Raw genomic sequence first — 14,736 nt, 5'->3', positions numbered from 1 at the left:
TCAGTTCTAGCAGTCAATTTTAAGGATACTTCACACCTGCACTGGACTTATCAGATCTATTATCTTCCTCTGTAGGTCGATTATGACAGCGAGGAGGAAAATGAGGATAAAGATTACGCAGAGGAGGAAGAAGAGACACAGGAGAATGTGGAGATGAGTGTTGAAGAGTCTGAAGTGGAGTCCACTAGCGTGAAATTGCAGAGAGGAAAGAAAAAAGCAGAAAGTAGGACGGGAGGAGAAGAGTCTCTCGATCAGATGAGAGTGAACACAGTTCTCAATTCCCACCCAGCAATAGAAGCCTACCGCTATGACTTGAAGCACGAACTCTGGTGTGAAGTAAGTTTTCATTTTCACATAACTGGAGCCCCGTGTACAAATATTATTGGTTCAAAATGGCAGTAAAATATTAAGATATTCATCTATCATGCAATCAAACTATTGGTTTTTGACATCACCTTTGTTGACAGGTGGACTTGGCTTTGCCAGTGAGCAAAGTCCATTTGGACCTGACCTCAGTTGTGTCAACACTGGCCCACAATGCCATCATCATGGAGACCAAAGGCCTGACACGTTGCCTGCTAAGTGAGACTACAACTAAGACTGGAGAAAAAGAGATGGTTCTCAACACAGAGGGCATCAACATGCACAAAATGTTCGAGCACAGTGATGTATGTTAATACTCATTTTGTCTTTGAAAACATAAGAATTATTAGACCTCAACAACAACAAATTGCCTATGCTAACAGGTTAGCAATCAGGGTTAGCATTAATATGCTAGCGATTACTATTAATGGTAGCTAGCATTTGTTATCCATAAAGTTCACATGTACTTAATGGTATATGTACACTACACGTGTACAGTAATAACAGAAGATGTGTCTACATTTTTCTGTGATTGACTGCCCTCTTTTAGTTAACTCTTTTAATGCCAAGTGTTATCTGAAAAGGACACCTCTAGAGGGCCAGTATACTTAGCATTTTCACTCGTCTTTGAAGACAAACAGAATATTGTCTGCTATATCTATGTAAATATGGGTGGTATCATATGAAAGAATGATTACCATTCCATACCTTGAATTGCATGTTGGTATGCTGTGTTATATGTGTGGAAACACTGCCATCCAACGGTCACAGTTATCACAACAGTGCTCAATTGGCTTACATTTGGTAAACATTATTCAAGGGTATCAGCTACCCTCAATGAAAAAAAAAACGTATTTGATGAGAACATATTATTACTATTTTCAGAGATGAGAATCTTGTCTATGGCATTGAAAGAGTTCAAATTTGAACACTCTTCATTATTTGAAGTGACAGGTTCTATTTTATTTTTTTGGGAAGCTCCACATGCTAATATTGTCTTTAACGAAAGTTCGCTACCTACTGAATCAGTAAGTGGTTTTTAAGCACACAAATAGCAACAGCAATTCTGCCACGAGGTGGTGCACCAAAACAAGCACAGGAGCCATATTTCAAAGACTGTCTGTCTTTGCATGTTTTTTTTTCCCACGAAGTACTGTTGTAATATGCCTTTTTCTCTTTGGAAATTACTTTATTTTTGTTGTTTTTAAATCGGAAATAATCGCTATCTTATGATATCCTCTTTCCTTATAGCCATTGCAGTAACTCTATACATCTGTAATCACGGTTTATGAAGATGACATTTTGTTAAATTGTGGTTCCGAACTTTGGCCTATTTTTAAAATTGGATTACCCAACTTGGTCAACTTTTTTTCTCCCAGCCCAACATTGTAGTCAAATTTGTATGTTGTTGTCAACATACAATTAACTAATTTGCTCCCAATAACGTGTATAGATGTCAGAATGCCATTTTAACTGGATGGGCAATGAATGAAATTTGTTTAATGACAATGTTCTCTTCTGGTGATAATCTTTGTGACTATTATCCTCCAGATCCTTGATGTCAACAGGCTATATTCCAATGAGGTCCATGCCATGGCGAACACCTATGGGATTGAAGTGGCTCTCAAAGTCATTGAGAAAGAAATCAAAGATGTCTTTGCGGTTTATGGTATACATATGCACTCATTGCAAAGTGTTTACTGGTTCAGAAACCACACTGCTCACTTTTTTTTTTTTTGTCTTCAAGGTATTGAGGTTGACCCCAGACATCTGTCACTCGTAGCAGACTATATGTGTTTTGAAGGGGTGTATAAGCCATTGAACCGCCTTGCCATCAGGTCCAATTCCTCTCCTCTGCAGCAGATGACTTTTGAGACCAGCTACAAATTCCTCAAACAGGCTACTATGCTAGGTGAGCGTTTGATGACACACACCAGAAAAGACTCAGTACATCCTCAGGAGACCTGTTTTATTTATGTATTTGTTTTTGTTCAAGGCTCTTGTGATCAACTAGTGTCGCCATCGGCCTGCCTGGTGGTGGGGAAGGTGGTCAAAGGAGGAACAGGACTTTTTGAGCTCAAACAACCTCTGCAGTAGAGGGGACTCTGCTTTGTGCAATCAACAGAAACATTTTGGAAATTCATGTTTGATTGTTTTTTAATTCACATAAAAATATATGAGACTTGAGTATCATGACTGTGTAAAACAAATGTAAGCTAAAAATGAGCAAAATAAGTTGTAAAAATAACATGCCAATGTCATAAGTCAAAATTTTGGATGAATTTTAAAATTATTCAAAATGTAACTCATTGGGTTTTGGCCCAATGCCAAAAAACATAAAAGATTCCATTAATCTGGATTCCCAAGATAAAGGTGAGCATGGTTTTCTACCCAAGATTGTGCTATGCTTTGTTTTTTAACAATGAAAGTAAAATTTTTGTTTTTTTTTCTGACTTTTATGTTGAAATTGCATGATAAAATATATATATTTTTTAATCCTGTAAAGATTAAGTACGTTCACTTGTATTAAACTTTTGGGAGCAATACAATTGTACAAAATCTTTCAGAAAGGGAATTTAGGTAATTTTTTTTACTGTATTAGGAATTATTTTTCTGTACAGTACTTCAATCTATTTTCTTTGTTTAGACATACTGAGGGACATGTTTTGCAAACCTCTGATGTAGTTTTTCTTCAGACTTTCATGTAATTCCAGTTACATACGCGAATATTGCCATTTGGCCTAGTTTAAACGTAATTCTAGGAATAAGGAAATGAATATGTAAATGGGCTGGTGTTACTTCAATTCACCTTGAACTGGAATTATAATTATTCAGGACCAAATCTACAGCACATGATTGGTCGTTACCTGAGTTCTGAGCAGCTGTTATGTCATTTTCAGTAGACAGCCAGTGGCAAAATGGCTGCCCCGAGCTGGATAAAAATTGGAGAATTTTGCCGCTAAATTCTCACTTTTAGACTAGTAGGGTTGTAAAAGGCGTTGTAAAAAAAAAAAAAACACAGTTGGGTTGACTTCCCTTTAAGAAGGCTCGTCATGATCTCGCGTGATAATGTGTGGTTTGAGTTCCACGCCCCCTTTGAAAACTACCGGAATTGACTAACGACAAGAGATGCGACAAATACTGGAGCCACACAAATAACAACTCTTATTGAATCAAGACACGCGACACGATGAATTATACACCATGTTAAGGTAAGACCTGCCAAATGAAAAAAAAATGACCGAACGTGCTCAAACGTTTGGGAAATAAGAGTTAATGTGGTTTTGTGGTAATGTGGTAAGGACGGAAATTGTGATTGGCGTTAATAAAATGTCAATGTTCACATTTACCGCATTTTCGCAACGCGGCCAGTCTCAATAGTTAGAATTTTCATTTGTCATTCCATGATCATATTCGCCGTTCGTGTTGTGAGGCGTATGCGATGAGAACACAATACACGACCATTTTAATTATTGTGGTAATGGCCCGAGTTTGTTTTTAAAAAACTATTAGTGATTCAAGTGTTAATTAAAATTAATGTATATCAATAAATATTTAAATCAGTAATTGTAGTGTTTTCGTTCTTAATGACTTCATGACAGATTCGATTTTCCAATTTTAGGACTTAGGAGGACGGGCATACACTTCTAAATAGCTTAGTTATTTAGTAATTCTCAGCAGTAAAAAATAATAGTTTCTTTATAATTTGATAACTGTTTTTAATATAAACAATGAATATCCTTATAAACATTTTTTCCTTTTGCTCTTGACAGAACATTACATCACATTCTCACATCAAGTTTCAGGAAACGACCAATTATAAACCCGGTTGTTTGACTCAAAAATAAACACACACACACACGCACACACAACATTTCCTGCTCAATCAGAATTGGCATTTTTGCCCGGGTCGATAATTGCCGCCCAAATTTGGCAATTTGACGAATATCATCATCGGGCTTTTTTCATCATCGTCTCAAATGTTTTCTGGTTTTGGCCACTCGCTAATGAGACGTGATTGGTTGCTCCGAGCCCTGAGTACATGCGATGTCATTTTCAATTGACAGCAAGGGGTCAAAACAAAACAGTTTTTAAAGGTATTTAAAATAATTTAGTTATCAAATTAATTGTAGTCAAAGTAAAGTATTACTGCTGATGATGTCTAAATAAATCTAGCATCCCTTTAAAATTCAAAGGTTGTAAATGTAATTGAAAAAATACCTGTCTATATGTACCCTGTGATTAATTTATTCCCTGTCAAGACTGTAGCATCAGGATAGGTGCGAGCTGCCGCCTATGATCCTGAATATCCAAGGCATCACAAAATGGATGAGTTGATGCTTGGCTAATAGTTATAATTTTATTCTCATGTCTACAGGACAAGATCCTTGTTTGATCAGATAAAGTGGATCACTTCCTATTATGGTGTGAGCGCTGAGAACATGAGGCTCCCAAAACGCTGGGTAGCGCACAGGTGAGGTGCATGTAATGTAAATGAATATTATTTCAAATGAAATTAGAATTGTAACCCTTGTGCAGTATCTTGACCATTTTTGGATCATTGTTCCAGTGTTTAAGCCAAGGGATGGCATTTTTTAATATAATAACTAATTAATTCATATACTGTAGCTATACATCAAGCTGTTGAAGTAGGGCTCCAAAAATTACTTCCCAGCAACCAATGAGTTGTGAAACAACCATGACCCATTTATCATTTCCCTTGTGAATTATTCTTACGCATCTGTTGTGAGTTGGAATGTGGTCAGGTAGCTACATTAGAAAACTGTCTGCTTCACATGTTAACTTGACAAGCAAAACCGCCGGATGCGGGTGGTGTTAATTACAGTAGCCTACAATGCCAGTTACTGAAGATTACAATCTTACTGTAATGCATGTGACAGTTTGTATTTGTCACACTTTTTTTTTTTTTTTTTTTACTTTCAAGTATGTAAAAGGCTCTCTTAAGAAAAAGGAAATTGAGGTTAAGCTAAATAATAGTCTTGTTCGTTCTGTTTTGTATGTGTTTTTCTAGGTGTGTGTTTCTATTGATGGCTGGTTTCTGTGTGCTTTGTTTGGTGATGGCTTCAACTCGTTCTGGGAAAGACACGCCTAAACCTCTGGATTGGCATGTTGACCCTGAGTATAAAAAGGTGAGGTTTTTTTTTCCCTCTCGGTATTCAAGCTGATTTAGTTTATTGGACTATATATTGGACTATTTATTGTATGGACTATATATTTTTTTAACTGTTGAAAAAACTGGCAATACAGTAACATAATAAAGTCTTTCAGGGTCATTGGTCACTGCAGTGGACAGCTATTGTGTTTTCCATACAATAAGGTGCATCGGATTAAAAGAGTTTTCATGTATAGGGTGCATTGCATTATAAAGTACATAGAATAGAAGCTGCAGTAGTGGCTGGGGTTGCATTATGCATCCACTAGATGGAGCTGCGTGAAAAAAAGTCAACAAAACAGACAGTGTAACTCAGTCAAATCTTATTAATAGACAATCAGAAATTAAGAATAAATATGGTTTGTGGAAATTACTATCTAAGAAAAGGGGATGAAATTCCTCTTAATTACATTAAAAGACTCTTTGGATCAGTGCCAAGATGAATCAAGATTTTAAAAGAATGTAATTATGATAGTTAAAAATTAAACATTTTTTAACCAGATTGCAACAAAAAACCTTAAAATATGTTGTTTTGTGTATTTAAAAACATTTTGTTGAATAATTTTATCAAATCACGCTAGCTTTTTTCAAAAACCTGTGCTTTTCTGCCAAAATAGGAACGTATGTAGCGTATCAAAATTTCCAACAGTGTTATAAAAATGTTAATTGGAAAAGATACATGCATAACTGAAATGTAGAGGTTAAAATTTAAGAATTTAAATGGCGATTAAGTTTGTTTTTTTTGTCCCCCAAAAATGAACACTCGCAGATTGTGCTGGATTATAAGGCGCACTGTCATCTTTTGAGAAGATTGAAGGCTTCAAATGTTGTTTTACAATATACTGTACCTATATGAATGACTTTTAATATTGCAGTTCTGCAAACTTAATGTATCTTGCTTCACACTGGTGTGGAGCAGTGGTTAGCACGTCCGCCTTACAGTTAAAGGACCCGTGTACGAATCCAACTGGCTCTGGCCTTCCTGTGTGGAGTTTGCATGTCCTCCCCGAGCCCATTTGAGTTTTTTCCTGGAACTCCGGCTTTCTCCCTTCACTCCAAAAAGATGATTTTATTGGGCCAGCCCACATATGGGAACAGATTTTCCTCTATGCGACTCGCAAGCTAAAACCAATTTGAAACCCCTGCCTTAAGAGTTAATTCACATAAGTTAGTATAATGGTTACCAAAGCATTTACACAATTAGTCCCAAAAGAGTAGCTCTCTGTGACTACTGAACTTCTATATTAAGCATGTATTTTATAAGACCTTGTCAAATTAGATCGCACACGCCTTCATCATGTTGTGGCTTGTCTTTGTAATTGTCTTGTCCCGGCCATTGTTTTCAATCCGTGTTACTGTCACCTGTGTGCCAGTTAGTGCACCAACATGTTCACCGAGTACTGGAACGAGAATGTCACCGCAGAAGCACTAGACGGGGACTTTTGGCTCGGTTCCCCGCTTCCAGTCACATGACCCAGCCCTTCCTGTGGAAGAACACACCTCTTTCAAGCGACCTCTTCAAGTATCCGCCCCCTTTTGGGTTCAAGGGCCTTAGGGGAAAAGTACCATCTTTGCTTGAGCAGGTGATTTATGTTTAGAGATCCTTATACAGCATTAAAGAAAAAATGAAGCTTCATGAAGCATTTATATTTTTTGCTCCTCGAGATTAGTGGTTCTCAAATGGGGGTTTTTGAGATTTTAAATAAAACAAGCATGCAAAAATCCTCTAAAAATATTTTTTGAATTAATTAGTTGTTTTAGGAAAATATAAGTTCCTAAAACAAATATGATTCAAATTCATTATTTTAAAAAGCCAGATTCTCCCCTATACGAGAATGGTTCGAATCAACTTGTCATGTGCCATCTCTCATTACCTGTCAAGTCAATTATTTTTGTGAAGAGATCTCTACTCTAATCTCAAAACAGGGCACTTTATGTTTAATATTTTTCTGTGGACAAATATTTGGTTATAATGATTTCTTTTTGAGAACAGGCCTGACACTTTATGTTGATTATTTTTTGTGGACAAATGTAGAATTTATCAAAAATTAAGTCAATTATTTATTTTTGCGAACAGATCTCTACTGTAACTCCAAAAGAGGGCAATTTATCTTAAAATATTTTTCTGTGTACAAATATTTATAATTACTTATTTTTGAGACCAGGTCTGACACTTTATATTGATTATTTTTTTGTGGAACAATATTTTTTTAATCATTAAGTTATTTCATTTTGATAGCAAAAGGACACTTTAGGTTGACATATATATTTTTTTAGTATTATTATTATTTTTTTCTTTAAATCAAAAGAGCCATCTGGAGGGGTCAAAAAATATTACAAGTGCTTCATGAAGCTTTGTTTGACATTTTACTTTTCATCTACTCAATTTGGATCTCTGTATTGTCCTTTTATGTACTGCATCGCTGATGTTTTTTTAAATATTCTTTTTATTTTTTTAAAGCTACCCGAGCAAAATGAAACACCCTTGTCTCAAAAGAGTCCTGATAAATGTCAGCGCTGCGTGGTGATTGGAAATGGAGGCATTTTGAAAGGCCTGGAGCTGGGTCCTTTAATTAATCGTTTTGACACAATTATAAGGTTGGTACACTTCCAAAAAACTTGTTTTCTGAACGACATTATGGTTTAAGAAATCATTGGTTTGAATTTAACACATGACATGGATGCTTACATGCACAAATGAGATAACTTGCAAAAAGTCAGGTCTATTCATTTCTAGAGTGATTTTTTTTTTTTTTTTTTTTTTTTTTACAGATGAACTTGTTTTGACCCGATTGTTAGTTTCACAAATGAACAGAAACCTTTCCCGCTTCAGTAGAATTGGCATTGTAGGTATGGGTGATGATCAGTGCAGAAATTTGGCATTTTGACCAATATCAGCATCGGCCTTTTTTTTTTTCAGCATCAGCTCACGTTTTCCTAGTTGAATCAGGTGATTTTCACAAGATAAACTTTGATTGGTTGTTACGTAAGCTCTAAACAACTGTGATGTAGTGTTCAGTCGAAGGAAAATGGCTGCCCCAATGAGATGCTAAAACATCAAGTAGATTTTGCTCTTTAATTATTTCATTATCATTATTATTAGTATTATTATTATTATTTTTTATCAGAATAACCTGTTTTTATTTATTTTACATTTTTCATTTTCTTTATTTGTACTTATTGGAAATAAAACATTTGGATTGACTTTCTCTTTAAAAAACATACATATAAAAGAAACATAACTGAATACGTTGTTAAATTAAGACAAATTAAGATTGAAGACGTTCCAGCACCCTCAAGAGTTGGAGTTTTTTTTTAATGTATGAGCAATGGAATTAATTTCATTTAAATTTCCCGCCAAAATTTTGCAATTAAGTGCTTATTGCCTCTAAATATTGATTGTCCGCCGTACTGACTGCTAATAATCAGTCTCATAACTGACAAAACAAAAAAACATCCTGCTGCAATACAATTAAAATTTCAATATTATTCAGGACAGTTACTGTGTTTGTTTTTAGGCCAGATACATTATTAGGCCTACTCATATACATCCAAATTTTGGGGGGATATATATATATATATATATATATATATATATATATACACACACACACAGTGGGCCTCCGTGTTACGAACTTAATCCGTTCAGTGGCTATGCTCGTAACTTGAACTGCTCGTATGACGGGCAATCCAAACCTATGTTAATTAGTGAATGCGTGCAACGCGTGCAAAAACCTTAGGTAAAAATATCACGACTTTATACACATATTAAAAATGAGTAACATAATCTACTGTACAGTTAAATTAAATAACATAAATGTACAAAGGAAAAATGACATTTACCTTTGGGGCGACGTGACTTGAGCTGGGTGGAGGCGGAGGGGAGCAGAGACCAACCCGCAGAATTTATTGATTTATTTTCTTAAACGGGAACTTTTCTCAAACTAGAACATATCACCGGCGATTTCCTTCTCTTTAATCCATAATAGAAGAAGCCTCTCCATTTTATTGTCGATCGAGGTCCGTCCCCCGGCAAGGAAAGTCTTGCCCTTAGAAGATTGCCGAGCGGTTACTGCTATACTCACGAGCAAGGTTAACCATGCGTGCGCCTCCTTCGTATTTTTTTTTTATTATCTCCTGCTTCGTTTCAATTGTCATCATCCTCTTACTTCTTCCTTTACCACCACTAGCAATTTTAGAAGCCATGTCTAATAGATAAAGTTTGCAAAGTCTTCACAACATTCCTTCCTTCCGTTTTTGACTCATTTTCTCTCCTTCCTTCCGTCCCGACCAGCTGTGCCATCAAGCTAGATGAAGGCGTTCGGCCAATAGCATATCGGCATTTCTGTGATTGACGTGAAGCCGGCCAATAGCATCTCCGTGAGTGAGACCGGGACTGACACCGTGACTGAGACAGTGACTGTGACATTGTAAGAGCAAAAGCGTTCAACGTTGCTGTAGTGAGCGTCAACTTCTGATTTAGTTGACGTAGCAAAGCAAAAATAAATGTACTAATACAATGGCCGGCATGTCGTACTGTTCGTAAGACGAAAGGTTTGCACGTAAATGGGGGACAAAAAACTCCGTGGTCCACGCTCGTAAGTCGAAATGTTCGTAAAAGAGGGTGTTCGTAAACCGGGGGCCGACTGTGTGTGTGTGTGTGTGTGTGTATATATATATATATATATATATATATATATATATATATATATATATATATATATATATATATATATATATATATATATATATATATATATATGTGTGTGTGTATATTAAAATTCTTTTTGAATACGTTTGCTGTAAAATCTACTTTAAATCCATTAAACGTTCAATAATTACGTTGCTAATGCAAGACTCTGCCCCCTTTTGTTATCCCGGTCACCCCAGGTTAAACAGCGGTCCTCTCGGAGTGTTCAGTGTTGACGTTGGGAATCGAACCAGCATCAGGATGAGTTATCCAGAAGGCACGCCCAATCACTGGCTTGACACAGACCCGGAAACGATGTTTGTAGCTGTGATATATAAAAGCGCCGATGTCACCTGGATTTCTGCAATGATTAACAAACTTGTTGTGGTGAGAAACGTTGTTTGTATGTTTTTTTTTTTTTGTTTGTTTTGTTTGTTTTTTGCGGTAAATGTCCGAGCTGGTCTGATATGACAAGTCATCACTGTACTGATGACTGTACTGATCACTGTACTATGACAGAAATACTGTTTGGAAGCAGTAGCATTAACTAATTCACTGCCATTGACAGCGATGGTCGTCAAAAGATCCAGCTGGGATAGAATACACTTCATAGTTAGTGGTTAAAAAGAATTCTTTCCTTCTGAAAAATAAAAGTGTTCACCGTGTATTATCCTGCATTAGTAGTAATATTTGTGTAATACGTGTGTGTTTTGTGCTTCAGCCTTTGTGGGACTGGCTATTCTTCTGGCAGGATGTTCCAGAGGAACTACCCCTTGAACGCGACAGGTTCAGAGTCTTGAATCCCCTTGTCATCAAAGAGACTGCATTGGATTTACTCAAATTCTCTCCACCTACAACACGCTTGTGGGGCTGGGACCAGGTAAGAATTATAAAAAAAAATAAAATAAAACATTATATATATATATATATATATATATATATATATATATATATATATATATATATATATATATATATATATATATATATATATTTGAACTCTGAAACAGCAGATCTTTTTTTTATTTTTTTACTTTAGAAACATCACTGAAATCTCTCACAAAAGTCACAATAGTTATGGGCGCACTGGATTATAACTCGCACCTTCAAGACTGGCTCCTTTTAAAACTGTTTTTATATATAATGAACTCCGCATTATAAGGCACATAGAACAGAAGCCACAATAGTGACTGGGGTTGCGTTATGCATCCACTAGTTCAGGGATGTCAAGGTCAAATGGTTGGGGGGGGCAAATGAAAAAATTAACTATAAGCCGAGGGCCGCACTGATCAAATGTTCATTAAAAAAATGACCACACATAGTCGAATGCACCTAAGTGAAACTACTGAAAACGTAAACTATTTATTGATTCATGGTTGAATAGGAAAAATAAAATATGTAGTATTTTCTTGTGTCAGTAAGTGTAAGTTTTAACAGGGTCAAAAGACAAACTTTCTTTAACTAGTTTTAAGTAGAAATTTGACACATCTGCACTAGATGGAGCTGCACTACAGGGACTGTCAACAAAACAATCAGATAAATGCACAATAACTGGACAATGTGTAAGCTTTAGATCGTTATTCATTAAAAACTAATAACTTAACATAAATTGCAATAACTTGTATTGCATGTATAGTATATCAAATAAATTGTTATAAAAAATGTAATTGAGACAAAATATTTTTATACCTGAAGAATTTTCATGGCAATGAAGTAATTTTTCATCCCTGAAAAATGAAAACTCTCAGTTTCAAAGAAGTCATTAATCATTTCATAGTCATTGGTGCGAACTTTTGTCACATATTTTTTTTTTTTTTCTCAGAATGGTGTTTCTTCTTTGTTTTTGTCTTTCTGTGTAGAATGTCCCTACTCTGGGTGTCTCGGCACTGAATTTAGGTAGTTTGCTGTGTGACGAGGTGAGCCTGGCAGGCTTTGGCTACAACCTCTCCCAGGAAAGAACTCCATTGCATTACTATGATCAACTGCCGATGAGTTTTATGCTGTGGCAGAAGATGCACAATGTGAACGAGGAGACCGAAGTTCTTAAAAGTCTCATCAAAGAGGGAACCATCGATGACCTGACGGGGGGCGTTCACTGCTCCTTCTTGCCTTGATTTACCTTTAAACTATGTACATTGAGCATTTGCCTATTTCCTCCTGAGATCTGTTCATTTGTGTCCACTGAAATGGACATTAGTTTTTTGGTCTCTCTCTCTCTCTTTTTTTTTTTTTTTTAAATTTTAACCCATTTGAGCTTCCCTACTAAATCCTCGTGTACTCACTAGAGGACATCGTGGAATTTCCAATCATGTGCCATTTGTTTGGGTGGGATGCAATTAACTTTGCTGTCTTGTTGAGACAAAGTGGACACAAGGTAGTGTCTCAGGAGGACATAACAGTGCTGTGCACGGACAATATTTTGAAACAGAAACACTAAAATAGTTTTATGCAAGCATGCAAGAAACATTCATGCTGAAAAGTTGTTTCCTGATAGTGCTGTCAAATCAGCATTACTTTTCCATTATATTTTCGCTCCTTAGTTTACAACATGTGACCAACCAGAAAGCGACCAATGGCAATTTTTCCCTCCTTTATTTGAAAGTATTTTCCATTTGTCTATGAACACATTCCTTTACAAGAATTCCTCCAAGCTGCCTATATTTCTTAAGCAATCATCTCGAGACTGCTGTATATTTTAATATGTTAATTTATATGGTCATGCAGTATTTTTGGTATAAATGCCTTGTGTTTACCTTATTTAGCAGTTTTCAGCAGTAAAAAGTTATTTTGTATTGGTAGTTGATGACTAAACCAATTTTGTGTACAATATGTTTGAAAACATATTTTGCCTATTTCTAGACAAGTGCTGAAGACTTAGGTAATGACCAATCAGAGCTCAGCTGGTGATTGTCACGTGACCAAAAGGTTGAGTTTTGATTGGTCATTACCCAACCCTTGAGCACAGAGCACGTCATTTTCAGGTGGCAGCAAGTGGAATTTTTTTTTTAAAGGTGTTAGTACTGAATGAAAAGACATTCAGTTGTCACATTACGTATTTACAAAATATTAACTTTTCACTGCTGAAAATTGGTAAATAATGGTCATATTCATTTAAGGTAAACATAACCACTTAGTATTTAGAAATAAGTGGATCATCCCCTTCAGTAAAAATAAGGGTTGGGCAATTTGGACTAAAATTCGTTTTTTTGTTTTTTTTTGTTTTGTTATTTTAATACACACATCACGAATTAATACTTGGTCAAAGTATATCATTTATATTGACATTTGACAAATCTGCAATATAGATTTGAATGAATAACTACTGAAAAGATCAATATTTGTTTCCGCATTACACAAACACATTCTCTGTCCTACGTATAGTCCACTTTATTTTCAGAAATAATACAACTAGCACATCATTATGCTACTTATTTTTTTTTTTTTGTGAGTCCATTTCCTAAATTTTCAATCGACATTTATCTTCCAAAAAGTTTTTTGAATAGTAAAGCTAATTTACCAATTTAGAAAAATATTAATTTATAAATGTTTTGTTTGTTTTGGGTGGTTTACTCTGTGACTATTCATAGATTTCAGGGAGATGGCTGCTTTTTGTGTGTGTGTGTGCGTTTTTGAAATAGTAGCCTTGTTATGTTTTGATTTGGAAATATCTTTGGTGTCATAAGTATGTAGATATGAATGAAAATAGACTAATGCACTAGCCTGCACTGATTAAAATATGTTTATGAAGGTATGTCTTGATAAACTGTTTTATTTATCCCTCATTTTATGCACTGTTAGTTCTTTTTACCTAAATAAATGTATGGGAAAGAACTTCAAAATGTTGTTGGTTTGTTTTTGTCTAATTATACAAGAAGAAACGTTTTTAACATTTCCAAAATTATGTCAATGTTGTTTTTTGCATACCCTCTTGAGACAGCCTTTTAATTTGTGTCCACTCATGTGGACGTTTGTTTTTGTCTCTAACTTTTGTCTCATTGGAGCTACCCTAATAAATCCGAGTGTCCTCTTCGGAGGGCATCCTGGCCTTTCCAATGATGTCTCACATGTTTTTGTTGGATCCAATCAACTTTGCTGTCTTGTTGAGACAAAACGGACATCACAGTCAACTCAAATGAGTAGGCTGGCTGTTCGGGTGTATCATAAATGGAATTCCAGACAAGTAGTTCACCTGAGCAAAAGATGGCTGTATATTGGTAACTATAGCGGAATTAAGGTCTATGAAAGAAAAAAAAGTAACAATAATGATGATTGCCCATTCGCCAGTTGTCCCTAGTTTCCCAATTGCACCTTGGCCCTAGATGACAGTGTCCCTATGAAGCAACCACAGTAGACAATTTCAACTGAAAAAACATTTTTTCTTGCAGTGACATGGAGACAGTTGATTACACATCCACTTTTGCCCGGACTTGGCCCATGAGACCATCATGTTCCTTGTGATAAGACCTTTGACAAGATTGCCGTGCAAGGCAAGCAATACTAGGGTCTGAAA

General features: G+C 35.7%; 2 protein-coding genes across 4 annotated transcripts in view; both read left to right on the top strand.

Moving 5' to 3' along the window:
- polr1a (RNA polymerase I subunit A) overlaps positions 1-2,758 on the top strand; it is a 25,159-nt gene extending 22,401 nt beyond the window's left edge. For all 3 annotated transcript variants that reach the window (XM_088431367.1, XM_088431366.1, XM_088431368.1), the window contains 5 exons: positions 76-336; positions 468-668; positions 1,915-2,032; positions 2,111-2,275; positions 2,360-2,758. In XM_088431367.1, the coding sequence (XP_088287493.1) occupies positions 76-336; positions 468-668; positions 1,915-2,032; positions 2,111-2,275; positions 2,360-2,460 (846 nt within the window). In that variant the 3' untranslated portion in view covers positions 2,461-2,758. The remainder of the gene's footprint in view (positions 1-75; positions 337-467; positions 669-1,914; positions 2,033-2,110; positions 2,276-2,359) is intronic.
- Positions 2,759-3,426: 668 nt separating this feature from the next.
- st3gal5 (ST3 beta-galactoside alpha-2,3-sialyltransferase 5) lies at positions 3,427-14,279 on the top strand. Its single transcript, XM_088431369.1, has 8 exons — positions 3,427-3,575; positions 4,742-4,837; positions 5,396-5,513; positions 6,910-7,119; positions 7,998-8,134; positions 10,427-10,613; positions 10,948-11,106; positions 12,086-14,279. Exons 1-8 carry the CDS (start codon positions 3,568-3,570, stop codon positions 12,338-12,340), a joined length of 1,170 nt encoding a protein of 389 aa, XP_088287495.1. The 5' UTR covers positions 3,427-3,567; the 3' UTR covers positions 12,341-14,279.
- Positions 14,280-14,736: the final 457 nt, after the last annotated feature.

This window comes from Hippichthys cyanospilos, chromosome 13, assembly GCF_059441005.1.
Source record: "Hippichthys cyanospilos isolate Australia breed blue-spotted pipefish chromosome 13, RoL_Hcya_1.0, whole genome shotgun sequence".
Lineage (NCBI taxonomy): Eukaryota > Metazoa > Chordata > Actinopteri > Syngnathiformes > Syngnathidae > Hippichthys > Hippichthys cyanospilos.
This window is presented reverse-complemented; position numbering and strand designations above follow the sequence as displayed.